Consider the following 14594-nt stretch of genomic DNA (forward strand, 5'->3'; position numbering starts at 1 on the left):
ATCTAAGAACATTTACAAAAAAAGCATGAGTGAGTTATTCTTTAAACATGTAAATAATTACTGTAAAATCATAAGTCTAATCATAATCATTAGTGATTAGAGATTAATTAGAGCTTCACCATAGAGAACAGTAAACAATGCTACATTAGAAACCCAAACTTTCCGAGTTTCCTTAGGAAGTTTGCTCTCCTATTGAGAAAATGATTAAATGCCGTTACTTGAAGAAGCTCTGAGGACTCTTTACTTGAAAGAAAAGAATACATGAGATAGACTTTTAGAGAATAAAGGGAATTCTTTTAATTCGTTGTATACGTGCTTAAACATTATACTGATATTTGAACCAGTGTCCACATTCTATTTTAAGCATAATCACTAAAATGATCAGCTGTTTTACTACATCTGTCAAGTTATGTATGATTCATCATTTGAAGTCAGAGTCTATGTAAGAGTACCTGCTTTTACAATCATTGGGTTGGGGAGAGATGGTATGGTAAACTTAGAAATAATCAATGATGTTTCAGGGCTCCTCACTAGAATATTAATAATTAGTTCTTCCAGTTTGAGGTAAATAAGCTCTTTAGATTCATATGTATTGTGAAATTATTGAGTGTCCTGTAAAGATGCCATAACTTAATTAAAATTTTAAAGCAATTTTATAAATTATGGCTGAATGAGAAAGTCAGTGACATTAATGTTTTATATACAGTTGCAAAATATAGCAAAGTAGCTCTCTAGCAAATCTAAACAATGCACAATATAATCCATTTTTCACTTGAGAGTTCCAAAAACATAGGTATTAATTATTTTCTGATCACCTGACCATGCCACGGAAAGAAGTCAGAAAAAATAAAATTTTTATGTAGATTTATATAGACGTTTTATATTTCTCATAACAAAATGAATGACATTTCTGTCAATAAATCCATGTTACTGCTGCTTGCCAGTTTAAAATCCTAGGACAATTACAAATTTGTCTATACATGGAATTATAAAAGAGAAAGGGAGCCATTTTGGTAAAATATTTTATTATTATTAAGAATAATAATATAATCATGGTTATAAAAATAACAACTTTATTAACTACAGAGAATGTATAATACAAGTCATCACCACAGTGTTCCTTTTTGGGGGTAAGCATCCAGCTATCCCACTCAACTGACAGCTTATCATTATCCTCTGTACACAGGCTGACAAGCCGCCATAGCCACAGTATTCGGTTTTCAGCTTCCAAAGGACAGAAGCCTTCTGTGCAAACAAGAGTGAACCTATGTAAGAGCGGCACTGTCAAGAGGCAAGGATGCAGGACAGGTTAACATTTTTGTGTTTGGCTTGTTCATGTGTTCTTATTTAATACATTCTTGGTACAAACTTCAGTTGAATTTTGAAAGATAACATTTTTTCTTGTACTTAATTAAGAAGAACCATTCATTGCAAATAAAACTTAGGAAGACGCAAGTGTGTTGTTATCACCCAAATCCTTTTTATTTTATGAGTTTTCTATAAATGTAAATGTGTGGTTGCATACACACAGTGGGTGAAGTAGTGATGGTTGTACTTCAATAAATCAATGTAAGGTTTGCTTTTACTGAACATGATATAGTACTGACATTTTCTATTTCAGTCTCCTCTATGTTACAAAGCTAGTATTTATTTTCTAAAAAGAAAAATACTTAGAAACAAGAACATGCCTGACAGGACTCCCCGTTCTTGACAGTGCTCTTTCCAGGGGATGTTAAGGCTGGAACATTCACTTTGTACAGTACCATTGGTACCAGCAAGAAATATCCACAGGAATAAATGAAATACAGTTTTGCTAACACATGCCATTATGGTTATTTTTCTTGCCTTCCAGTGTTTCACATTCATGTAGCTTGAAACACTTAGATAGCAAGCAAGAGCCTGTTAATGCCATAGACTGACTTGCTATAAACCATTACACTGAGGACCTGCCCACAGCAAATAGGTAAAAGTTACTTTATATTTTACAATAACATTAAAGAATATACAAAAGAATTATTATCATCCCTCTGCACAGCAGAGGCATATGGCTAATTTTACTCTTTTATTCCTGCAGACATAAGAAAATGTCTACAATTATAACAGTGTCTAACTGTTACTTGGTCAAAACAAAACCAGCCTTTGAAAGCTCCTCTTGTCTTTGACACAATATTATAAAGATTTCTAGATAAGTTGAAATTTTCCTCTCTTTTCCTTTTTCTTAACTTTATTCATAGAAGGCCATCCTGTACATAGGGTTGTTGACAAGATAAATATACCCTCTCCTACCAAGTAAAACACTACAGACCTTGTTCATCATCAAAGCCATCTTCTTTGCCCTATTGCAAAGGAACTTCATAGGGAGAGTAGCTTCATGTCCCATTTTTGGTGATTTTGGTACTTGTTTACCTCTTTAAAAAATTTAGAAACACTGATTCCAAAGTATCTGAAAATTTGACTGCATATTGTTTCTAGGTAATTGTTGTTTCTCTGTTTGTGGATGCTTACAAAAAATACAGTGAAAGAAGTATCATAAAATGTCAGTATGTTAAAGCATTACAACTATCATAATAGCTTTATCAAAGTATCAATATTTTAATAATATAACTTTAAATTTCTGTTTCATAAAAATGGTGGATTATAAAAGGGAAAGAAATGTTAAGTGAAGGTTAAAATGATATGACCTAGCAGTTCACTGAGTCTCTCAACACAGTGTCTATGTGATCACAAACATATGTGCATACAAATGTGTATGCATATATATGACATATACACACACATGTCATAGCTCATGGAAGAATTTCTGGGTTTCTTCACTGGAAGCACTTTGGGGAATGCATTGGGGTATTATTTGGATAAAGAGAATCCGATCTGGAAAATGTGAACCTTCACATTTAAAACCCCAAAACAGTAACTTTTAATTTTCCTAATTTATATATGAATACTGTGAGAATCTTAGACGCTGTCTTGTTCCTTTTTAATATGTTACTTTTGGATAAATACACAAGTTTTAGCTAGTCATGGCAAGTAGACTAATAAATATAATCTGAATATTACACACAGGTTATAAAATTTAAATGAATATTCCATATCATTGGGAAAGAGCTTTGTTAAAAGGAATGAGATAATATAATAATGTCTGTATAACATACCTGATTTTTCAGAAAGAATTATACATTTTAAAGTAATTGAATTAAAGAATTTAGAAAAACTAGTTCTTCCTTTCATTTCATATTTTTTCCTATTATTCCAAGGCTAAGAATTTTTAGATTGAGAAAAGTATTTGCATTGAAAAATTATTTCAAAGTAAAATTTAATGAAAGGATATTTACAAAGTATTGCAGTATAGATATTTTATGTTAATCTTTTTAAATGTAAGAAGAATGAACTAGAAGCCAATTGCAGCAGCAAGTTTTAAAAATAACCCATATAAATACATTTTTAGTGACAGAGACACTTTTGAATTTCTTCATTAAGATGTACATTTGACAACTGAATAGATGTTCTAAGAAGATTGATCTACCAATATCCTGCATAAATAAGTAGCCCAGATTTGGAGGAAAGAAATAATACAAATATACATACTATGTTTTGTTTTTTAGGAATTAGAAAGCACACAAAATTACTAGGATAATAAATATAAATAAACAACAAGGCTAGTCATTTTGTCCTATGGATCCTGTCCTCACATTAAACACTGTCCAGTGGCGGTCATATATCATATACATATATCATATACATACATGTATGTATATATCTTGTACCTTTCCTGAATATTCTCAATGATCATTCAAAACTTTTAAATTCTAGAAGAAATATAGATACATATGCCCAAAATATTTAGAGAGTATACTAGATACGTCATGGTTTAAACTATAATATATGCTGCATGTGAACTCACCATGTGGTATGGGTATGTGCTTTCCTCCATGGATGTTTGTGTGCCAGTATTTAGAGGATACATCTTGTAAAAAATGAATGAACTATAACATATGGCATATGAAATGTAATATAATTTAATATAGAGTTACAATTTTAAAACAATGTATAAATTGTTTTGGTGGGGTTAAAATAATGTTTAACATATGATTTATTCATCACTAAGATATTAACCTGGAAAGCAGCATAGAGTGATTAATTAACCTTTTTCTTTAAAACTTTAGCATCTAGCAACTCTAATTTTATATTTTTTTAATTCATTCAAGTATCTTCAGGAGATATGTTACTGCACTTGCAGGTACCTTAATTCACTTGAACATTTACAAAGGACACTGACAAACAATACAACAGAAAACACCCATATATATTAATGAGTATCTGAACACTCACAACACTCAAGTAGTTCTAGGATTGTTTTAGGTGACATTTTAATCCTGAAGTCTTGGAAATCCTCATGTAGTCATGGATGCTTCAAACACACTGGCCTCTTCTATGGCTATTACAACTTGTATGTCAAAATTACTTTGTGTATCCATTTTGCATAATATGCTACTCGAACAAAAATACCAGGACGATTTGGGATGGCACATCCACGACCAGGAACAATGACACCAAGAACCATTCTCATTTTGTGTTGTTCACAAATGAGTGGGCCACCATAATCTCCCTAAAAAGAAAAGATAATTTTGACAAATTATTTTGGATGTAAAAATCAATACATCATCAATGTCATGCACTGTTGATCTGTAGCTAAAAGGTATAGTCATTCAATAATGTCAATCTTATATTTATTTTGGTGTCTATACTTGGTATCTGTTCAATATTGACATTTGAAAAATGTAGAATTATAAAATCCAAAGAAAATTCACATTTAATTCATGATTTTTTGATTAAACTTCATTAAACTTTCTCTTCTTTACAAAACATCCTTCCTTTAACACATTATCTGAACAATTTAAGTTATCATTTCTTATCATTAAAACAATAATTCTATATAATTTAGAAATTACTTTCTGAACATGAAATATTCTTCTGCTCACAGTTGATATTAGTAGTTAATATAGTTATAATTTATATATTTCTCTAAAAGGTAACTATGATTCCATGGCTCTTTTATTTGATAACAATATTATGTCATTGGGTAAAGGCATCTTACAAATGAATATAAATTAACTTGTACATATATATTGTATGCATATGAATATATGAAGGTTGATTAAATGAATATGGATATATTCATACTACACTTTTATCCATTACTGTTATAAGTTTACTGTATCACTTTTATATGCCATGCAGCTTCTTAAGAACACAGTCACCTGGGGATACATCCCACATGCAGACACCAAACACAAACACTATTGCTGATGCCAAGAAGTGCTTGCTGACAGGAGTCTGATACAGCTGTCTCCTGAGACTCTGGCAGATCTTAACCAATACAGATGTGAATATTCGCAGCCAACCATTTGACTGAGCACAGGGACCCCCCTATGGAGTTAGGGGAAGGATGGAAGGACATAAAGGGGCCTTGTCAGTGGGAGGGGAGGCCCTTGGTCCTGTGAACACCTGATGTCCCAGTGTAGAGGAATGTTAGGGTGATAAGGCTGGACTAGGTAGGTGGGTGGGGGAGCACCCTCATAGAAGAAGGGTAATGGGGGATGCGATAGGGGCTTTGCAGAGGGGAAACCAGAAAAAGGGATAAAGTGTGAATGCAAATAAATAAAATATCCAACTAACAAAAGAACACTATCACAGGACAGGGCTTTTGATGTGTTGGTCAACAGTTAAGAAGATTCTTTCAGAGGACTCATGGTTGGTTCCCAGCACTCATCGGAGGTGACATACAGTTGTGTATAACTCCTACTCCTGGGAACCTGACAACCTATTCTGGCTTTGATGGGCATTAAGCCTGCATACAGTGTACATATATGTATTCAAGCACTCATATATGCACACAAATAAAGAACACAGTGCTTAGATTTAGAGATTTTTACATAAAGAAAATGTTATTGGTTATCTTCATTTTCCTCTAAAAGTGATATAATTTTTTAAAAAATTAAATGATGCAAAAGTTACTCCTGTACTGTGTACAGAAAGAAGGAACTATTGATACTTTTGATAGGGAAATTAAGGTAGCCATGAAGTCAAATGTTAAACAGAACAAAATTCCTTTATTTTCTCAAGTCTTTTATTTACAAAATTTCATAAAGTAATGAAATTGATGTTTGAATAATACACCAGTGACCCCTGTCAGACATTTTTCAAAGTTACTTTCTTTGGAGACTTTCAGTAGATGCTATGCTACTTGTACAATACTGACATTGAGGGACATTCTACTCAAACATTCTTGACTGATGAAATAATCAAATGATAGATAGAGGTGAGAAGGAAGGAGAAGTGAAGAGAGGGGCAGGGAGCAGAAAAGGTCCTATGTGAACATGCATCCCTTCAGGATGACGGTTGCCTTCTGTAGAAGATTTGAAAGTGATAACAAACTAAGTCTGCTTCATGAATGTAGAAATTGTAAACAAGTGACAAAAGGACAAATAATGTAAAGGGAAAGTTTGGAAACTAAGAACAGAAACATGATAATGATAGAGAAGGCAATCACTTCACGTTCCCATGTCATGAGTAATGAGGGAGGAGAAGGCACCTGCATCTCCCCTAGAGGATCCTACAACCTGATGTGATTCTAAACTCCTGAGTCTGATTCACAGAACTCTTCGACTTAAAAAGGTATCTTCCCTCCTTATTAAATGTCCCTCTCATTATACCATAATAATGCTCACTGGCTAGAAAGAAATAAACCCCTATTTAAATTTATCATTTGAAGCAGCTGTCCAGACTTCAATAAACACATACTTTTCAGGAATAAAATTTCAGAGAAAGATATGGTATACACAAACACACACACACACATATGCCATGCATACATTTCAGTGTGCTTATATTCTACATTAGGACATATATTCTTTTACATGTTAACTATTTCACTATTATTGAATTTACTACACAAAGTATTCCAGTATCCAACAACTATGAGGCTTGAAAAGATACTTCTCACATTTGGAGTGTATCTAAAATGATAGCTTAGCAGCTTGTCTATGTAAAACAAAAATGGGAATCCTGTCAAACTGTATGAGCAGTTGCTTAACAAATAAAAATAATCAAGCTATTAAAGTCACTAACATTGACCATTGATTTCAAAACAAATAGAACTTTTTTAGAAATATGAATAACATATTTCTTAAGGGTGCTACCCATAGCATGTATTTCTCAATATTAATAATAGAGTTCATATTGAAAGAGAGACTCACAAAGATAGACAAACTTAGAAAAACACTAGAAAATTAATCTGAGTACTTCTAGCAAGCACAGCTTCCTCTGAGACTTTGGGAGTTTGAATAGCATCCTTTTTAGAGACAAATAAATGCCTTTAGCATTTTTTGTGTTGCTGTTCTTTAGTTTTTGGTTTTATTTGTTTGTTTTGTGAATGAAGCATGGACCTGTTCACAATCAATTAAAAGAAATAAACAAAAATTATAGAGGGCAATTTCTAGTCTTCTTTAGAGGAATAGGTTGGTTTTCAAGTATCTTGATTTGACAAAGATAAACAGAAAATGAACAAGAAAATATGACATTGTTTTTTAAGACAAATTCTTGAAAGTTACTTAAAATCCTCCTGCCTCAGCCTCCCAAGTTCTGGGTTTCTAGCAAGGATATACCTGTGTGCATTCAGTAACGTACTTCATTAAACTACTTGTATTTATTTGTTTGTATGATTTTTACCTCACAAGGTCCTGATCCAATTTTTTCAGCCCCAGCACATAACTCAGACTCATTCAAAGTCACCTTGCCTTGATGGTGCTGACTGCATTTCTCATTCCCCATAATATACAGATGAGCTACTCGTAGTAAACCATCCGCGTTGATCACTGCAATGGCCCCAAAAAACAGACACTTTAATGAGCGTGAGTAAAGGCAAGAAAAGAAATAAACAAAACTTCCATATGCTAGATAACTATTGCCTCATGTCTTAAAAATTAGCTTACATCCAGTGTAGCCCCAGCCGTAAATACTGCAGGTGGTCTTTTCAGGGATTGTACAACCATAACTAGGTAAATCAATTGTACTGACAAAGTTATCCAGGATTGCAGGTCTGAAAAGACAAAATATAGTGTGAGTATTCTGTATAAGGGTACAACTCTAAAGAAATGTACATGTACATTCAGTGTATGTGCAATGTTACACCTGGTTTTTACATATATATATATGTGTGTGTGTGTATTACATATATACATATATTATATAAAATAAATGCTCACTGTATAAAATTATTACCTTGATTTTTCTAAAAAGTAAAAAAAATTGCATATTAAGCTTCAATTTAAAAATATTGCACCAAAATTACTTATTGCTATTTGAAAATCATATGACACCTCTTTCTGATATATAGATATGTATGGACCCAGAAATATATATCCATAATATATAAGATAATAAATATACATGCAACAGAAAAAGAAAAGCAGCTGAACATGTTTTAATAAATGTAGTTTCCATTAAAACACAAAATCTGAGAAACTCACCGAGCAAGCTTCAGTAAAACCAAGTCTGAGCCTTCAGGTCCATAGACCAGCTGGGAAATGTTTAAGATCTGCTTGCGCTTCTCCTCGCCTCTCTCATGCACATCGTGGATGCCAAGCCAAGCTTCATAGTCTTTCAAGTCTTTGTTTCTAGATAGAAAATTAACATGCAAACTATACTTTATAATTATAGATTATTATTAATTTATATTGTTATTTTAACTTGTAATGATATCACCTGCATTTAAACTTTGATCCAAAGTACAATAAAAATCTCTCTGATTTATTCAGAGAGATTCTGAACACCACAGATGTACTGAGACAGAAAAGGCTTTGAAGTTGAAGAAACTCTAAAAGGAGGATTATGACTATGGAATGTTTTATTATACTTGCTATAAAGTAATGTGCCTATTTTTAAAATCCTCTTGTTCTTTACACAAATTATAATGTGATTATACATATTGTTTACTTTCAGCGTATATATTCAGTTTATCACTAAGATTGAAGATTTTTCCAAAACAAGAGATAAGAAGAGAAGCAAGAAGTAAGCTCCAAGTGTAGTCTCCTTATCTTTGCTGATGCAATTTCCTTTGAAATTATCCCCAAGTTACTCCTAATGCAGTCTCTATCTACAAAATGCAATGCAGGGATTCAAGGAAGCCTGCTGGTTGTCAGGAAAGGTGTTTCTACCCAGAAATGAAGAATGCAAATGGGAAGTAGGGCCATGATTTGTTTACATAATTCAAAAAAATTCATTTTCCCAAGTAAGACTAAACCAATCATAAAAACAGTTAACTGAATGAACAGGAAAACCTTGAATTAGCACTAAATATGAAAATGTAAGTGCAGCCAATGTTCATAAGTAAATTTTAAAAGGAAAGGCTGACAAGGCAGTCTCGATTTCATTACTGAGACCCACATGGAGAAAACTGACTCCCGCAAGTTGTCTTCTGACCTCAACATGCAAAACATGGAAACTATACACCCACATACACACACACACACACACACACACATACACACACGCACGCACACGCCACACTTTTAATTTAAATTAAAGGAATTGCTTCACTGATTTTAATTAGATTCTTGTGAAAAATAAATGCTTGATATCAAAGTCAAAATAGGAGACTCATTTAAATACCCCAAACAAGTGTTGCTTTAGTAGCCATCTTACCTGGCTGGAAAGCATTGTCTGTCTGTTGCTTTAGTAGCTATCTTACCTGGCTGGAAAGCATTGTCTGGCAGTAAGAACCCAAGTTTCCTTTATCAGTGATCCTCCACAGACATGTTTGTTTCTACGAAAGTAAAAAGTACAATAAGATCTTAGCAGAAAAACAAACAAAATAAATATTGTCTGCCCAGTTACTTATCCAATGGCTTCATTCATCAAAACTAAATGAATTGTCAAGGAAAGTGAAAATAATCCACTCAGTTGGAACAAGACACACTACAGTACAAAAAAAGAAAAAACAAAAAAAAGCTGGGAAGTGGTAATGCATGCCTTTAATCCCAGCACTTGGGAGGCAGAGGCAGGCAGGCAGGCCTGGTCTACTGAATGACTTCCAGGACATTCAGGGCTACACAGAGAAACCCTGCCTTGAAAAACCAAAAAAGACACAGTACAGTGCTTTGGTGGTATCGGGTGATGGTGGCATCAATGATTGTTCTCCAATGTGACTAAATTTTAGGACATCAAGTTTTACAAGAGAAAATATAATCACTACACATCAGTATATACTTCCAGTGAATGTATTTATGCTTCTATCCGTCTACAATATATGGTGAAAATATAGGATAATTTAAATTAACAAAACTGTGGAAGTGTTTGAATATCAGCATTTGATTATAAAAATAATATGAGATTTCATTAAAGAACTTGGATAAACTGCCCAATATCCTTTACATCATTCCGTTTTTCCTCAACCATTATTTAATAGTTTTGGGGGTTTGTTTGTTTGTTGTTGTTGTTGTTTGGTTGGTTGGTTTTTGTTTTTTTGTTTTTTTGTTTTTTTTTTTTTGCAGCACTAGATTTTTTTAAAGACCTTGCAGACACGATTTTCTTCAGTGAGCTATCCCCTCAAACTCACCATTTAGGGTTCATGTGACAAAGTACAGCTAGGTTTGAATACATTGCCAAGTGTAAGGTCAGTACTTTGGTTGTTCACTTATGAAAGTTGAAATAATTTTGAAAATAAACCACCTAGGAAATTATTAAAACATTTTTTCGGAAGAATAAAGAATTTACTTGCTGATTCCCAAAATCTGTAAATTAATTTCTTTTTGGCTGAAATGTAGAAAGACTACAGCTTTCCACAATTCTCATTTCCAAGGAGAACAGCTGCATAAGCTGCAAGAGGGCAATCCTAGACACTCTCAGCTGAAGGGGCAATTATTTATGGCTTACCCCATAGGAGGATGACAGTATATATTGAGTCTTAACTTCTATTCCCTTCAGTGTATTTTTGGAAAAATAACCAAACAGATGTGGTTACTAAGAAATTGGGTTGAAAAGGACCTGTGGACTAGTATACATAGGATATGAACAATGTAAGTCAGATACTTAATTTTTATGACACGGTTCTAAGTTTCTCTATTATATAATGTGCATATTGATTTTACATAGATCATATCAGTAATTCTTAAGAGATTTCAGAAATAGACATATTAAAAATTCTGTATCCAAGCAAGTTACAAAAATCAAAACCACCCCATTATTCTAATAAGTCATTGATTTCCATAATGAAACACTTTAACATAACTATTTCTCATTTCACTAATGTTAGAAACTAAAAACAAATAGGGCATTTCTGTGATTATATAAAAACATCTTAGACTATGTATGTTTAAAATAGTCTAGATTTTAAAATTAATATATGTACCATAGCTATCAAGGTAAAATAAAATTATAAGTTCGCTCTTTTGTGTCACTTTCTTCTAGTTCATCAGAACCTGTGTCAGATGGTATCAGTATTAATGGAAGCCTTGTTAGACCTTAAAAAGTCTTCACATGCTATTATATAGTCTAGTGTATGCAGTTTGGTAAGGACAGAAATCAGTCCCTGGTCCCCAGCTTAGTGTCTTGTATGGGGAGCAATCTTCTTGCAATCACAGGCTGAAAATACGGTTTTACAAATATTCAGAATATTGTGATTTGTGATCACTCATAATTACCTGTATTTCAAACTAACCATCCACCCTACTGTTGTTTGTGTTGGAATGCCATTTACAACCCGCAGTTGTTTTGTTTTGGCACAGGATATTACAGGATCTAAAAAACAGGACGACATCAAACATTTGTCAAAACAGAGCTCTTTACTTTTATTAAGTCAAAGTGATCACTAGACAGATGTGACTAGTGTGGTTGTATTAAAACAGCCTTTTGAAGAAAGTCCACAACTGTATCTCAAGCCTAAGGTACTTGCTACCCTCATCTTTGCTGTTGAGCGACACAAAAAAACTTTATCACCACAAAGCAGGCTTGCAGTGATAGCAACAATGCTTTGGTCACCAAGCACAAAGAACAAATTCTTCAAATCCATCACTAGCGTGTTTCATTCACTGATCTCTGTACACACTGTAATTGCCCAGTGGTTCTCATCCCTCCTAATGCTGAGACATTTTAATGCAATTTGTCGTGTTGTGCTGACCCTCAAGCACAAAATTATTTTCATTGATATTTTGTAACTGTAATTCTGCTACTATTATGTCATAGCATCAATATCTAATATGCAGGATATCTGATACTCAATCCCTGTGAAGGAGTGATTTAACCTATGAAGGGATTATAACCCACAGGTTGATAAGCAATGAAATAGCCAAAGTGAGAAAAGTACAAAGCTGTAATTGATTATTTTGGATTTGAGAGGTAAGAATTTTAAATTCCCTTACTACCTATAGAACTTTTATATTAACAGCATTATTAAGACCAGACCGCTGTTAAAATGAGCTAATTCAGACTCTTTGGAATGGATGTTTTCTTGACCCTGTGCTGTGTTCTCTATCTAGTCTCTTGTACTCTCTCCATGGTCTAGATTAGATTTCCTCTTGCTTCCTCAGCCTGGGGCATAACAAATGTTTTAATTTTTTTATAAACAACAAAATATTTGAATAACTCCTTTCAGTCTAAGAAATATGTGAAAAACAAAAACCAAATGTCCCCACCAGTTTCTTATTGTGAGGATTAGGTGAATATCTCAGATGTGATCATGTCTTATGTAACAGACCACAGGGCTGATGAAGAGCTTTAAGGCAGAAAAGAATATAGATACTATGAAACTGTCCTCTTTATTCTGTTGTTATTATTCTCATATCTCTAGGAGGGTGATACATGTGTGTGTGTGTGTGTGTATTGCATATGGTCATCTTCAAATTAGAACTGCATAAGTATACTTCAAAGTTATATGAATTTTTTTAACTATTTCACATCTACCAATCTAATATTAGGTAATTACATACTTTAAAATAAAAGCAAATAGAAGCCAGAGAAACGGTTCTGTAATCAGTACTGCACTTATAGAGGAACTGAATTCACATATAGAAGCCAGAGATATAGTTTAGCAAGCAGTGCTGATCTTGCAGTGGACCTGAGTTCATTTCCCAACATCCATATCAGGTGGCTCACTATACGCTTGAGGGGATTTGACACCCATCTTCTGATCTCCTTGGAAAAATGCACCAATGTGCACATCCCTCTTATAGACACACATATATACATAGAACTTAAACATGAAAGGAAAAGAAATACATTGACTTTTGAAGAGATGTTATTATAGTGTTAAATATTTTTCATATGAACAAGTGATTTATTTGTAATTTTTTTCTATTTTTATTCTTTCAGTGAAAACAGTATCGAATCATTTGTGACACATAGAAAGTCAATTATATTTTATATTTTGAATACTACTCACGGTCCAAATTGACAATTGTAGGTGTAGTATCTCCTTCACCTGTAGAAACAAATATTATGATAAATTATATATTCATGTGCACATATTCATCTATATAAAACCAGACTACGACACTGAAATCTATTTGTGATCATTTACTAAAATTGTTATTGTTGACATTTCATTTATTTCAAAATGAATAATTTGCTAACATTATTGTTATAGAAATAAATTATAGATAGAATATAATTTTTCTAAGTTATTCTGCTCTTTTCCTATTTAACACTGTCAGTATCTTATTTTTGATACTATCTAATATGGGCAAAGTCTTGTTTTGCTATTTTGTAGGCTGCATGTGGTTGTGGCTTCATGGTTTTGTCAGACTGAATTCTACACAGTACCAGGAGATTACCTCTCTCTGCAAGATATTCAGCACTGTACACCATGGCCATTCCATATACTAGCATTCATGTTATTATTGTTTGAGTGAAGACTCCGTGTAGACTGACTGCTTTATTTTCACTGCAATCTGAACTATTTACTTTTTCCTATAACCTATTTTTATTTATACTTGAGTGAAGATAATTGAAAATGCAGATGCTTTCTAAAACGTATGCAAGAATTTGGGAAATAGAAATTAATGTCAACTCTGCTGAAACATGGGTAAATAATTATTTTTGTTGATAGAATATAGTAGACGTTAGCTTTTCCAGATGTTTAAAAAAAAAAAAAAACTCTACCTGAACCCCCATGACTTATTGCTTTTCCATGAACTTTCTACTGGAGTTTAATTGCTGCATAAAGAAAAGCTTAAAAGATGCTAGGATTTTGGAAATGCTTGAACAGTAATGAATGAGACACAAGACATTTCCTGAAGCTTTATGTCTTAACTCTTCAGAATTGATGGCATGGAGTTCAGCTAGGCTCAGTTTAGACACAGCTGGCCGTTAATCCCTGGAAATGCTCTGAGCTCAGATAATCCAGCAACAAAACAATAATGACACATAGACACCTTTGGAATGCAAATTTGGTTGTTATTTATGAGAGTACTTGAGAGAATTAATGCACGCGAAAGGGTTTTGATTCATGTTCACTTCCAGGTTGAGATATTATAGGTGGATAAAGATACAGACAAACATAAATTCTGTCATTTTCCTTTACTTTATGTGGATGGTATTCCCTT

At 33.2% G+C, this 14594-nt stretch overlaps 1 protein-coding gene across 2 annotated transcripts in view; it reads right to left on the reverse strand.

The window, feature by feature from the left end:
• Positions 1 to 1053: 1053 nt before the first annotated feature.
• Hgf (hepatocyte growth factor) overlaps positions 1054 to 14594 on the reverse strand; it is a 71037-nt gene continuing 57496 nt past the window's right edge. For both annotated transcript variants that reach the window (XM_021162278.3, XM_021162276.3), the window contains exons 12-18: positions 13433 to 13471; positions 11697 to 11793; positions 9746 to 9820; positions 8526 to 8672; positions 7989 to 8095; positions 7726 to 7871; positions 1054 to 4603 (exon numbers count right to left, since the gene is read on the reverse strand). In XM_021162278.3, coding sequence (XP_021017937.1) covers positions 4436 to 4603; positions 7726 to 7871; positions 7989 to 8095; positions 8526 to 8672; positions 9746 to 9820; positions 11697 to 11793; positions 13433 to 13471 — 779 coding nt within the window. In that variant the 3' untranslated portion in view covers positions 1054 to 4435. The remainder of the gene's footprint in view (positions 4604 to 7725; positions 7872 to 7988; positions 8096 to 8525; positions 8673 to 9745; positions 9821 to 11696; positions 11794 to 13432; positions 13472 to 14594) is intronic.

This window comes from Mus caroli, unplaced genomic scaffold (assembly GCF_978045245.1).
Source record: "Mus caroli unplaced genomic scaffold, Mus_caroli_1 scaffold_4, whole genome shotgun sequence".
NCBI lineage: Eukaryota > Metazoa > Chordata > Mammalia > Rodentia > Muridae > Mus > Mus caroli.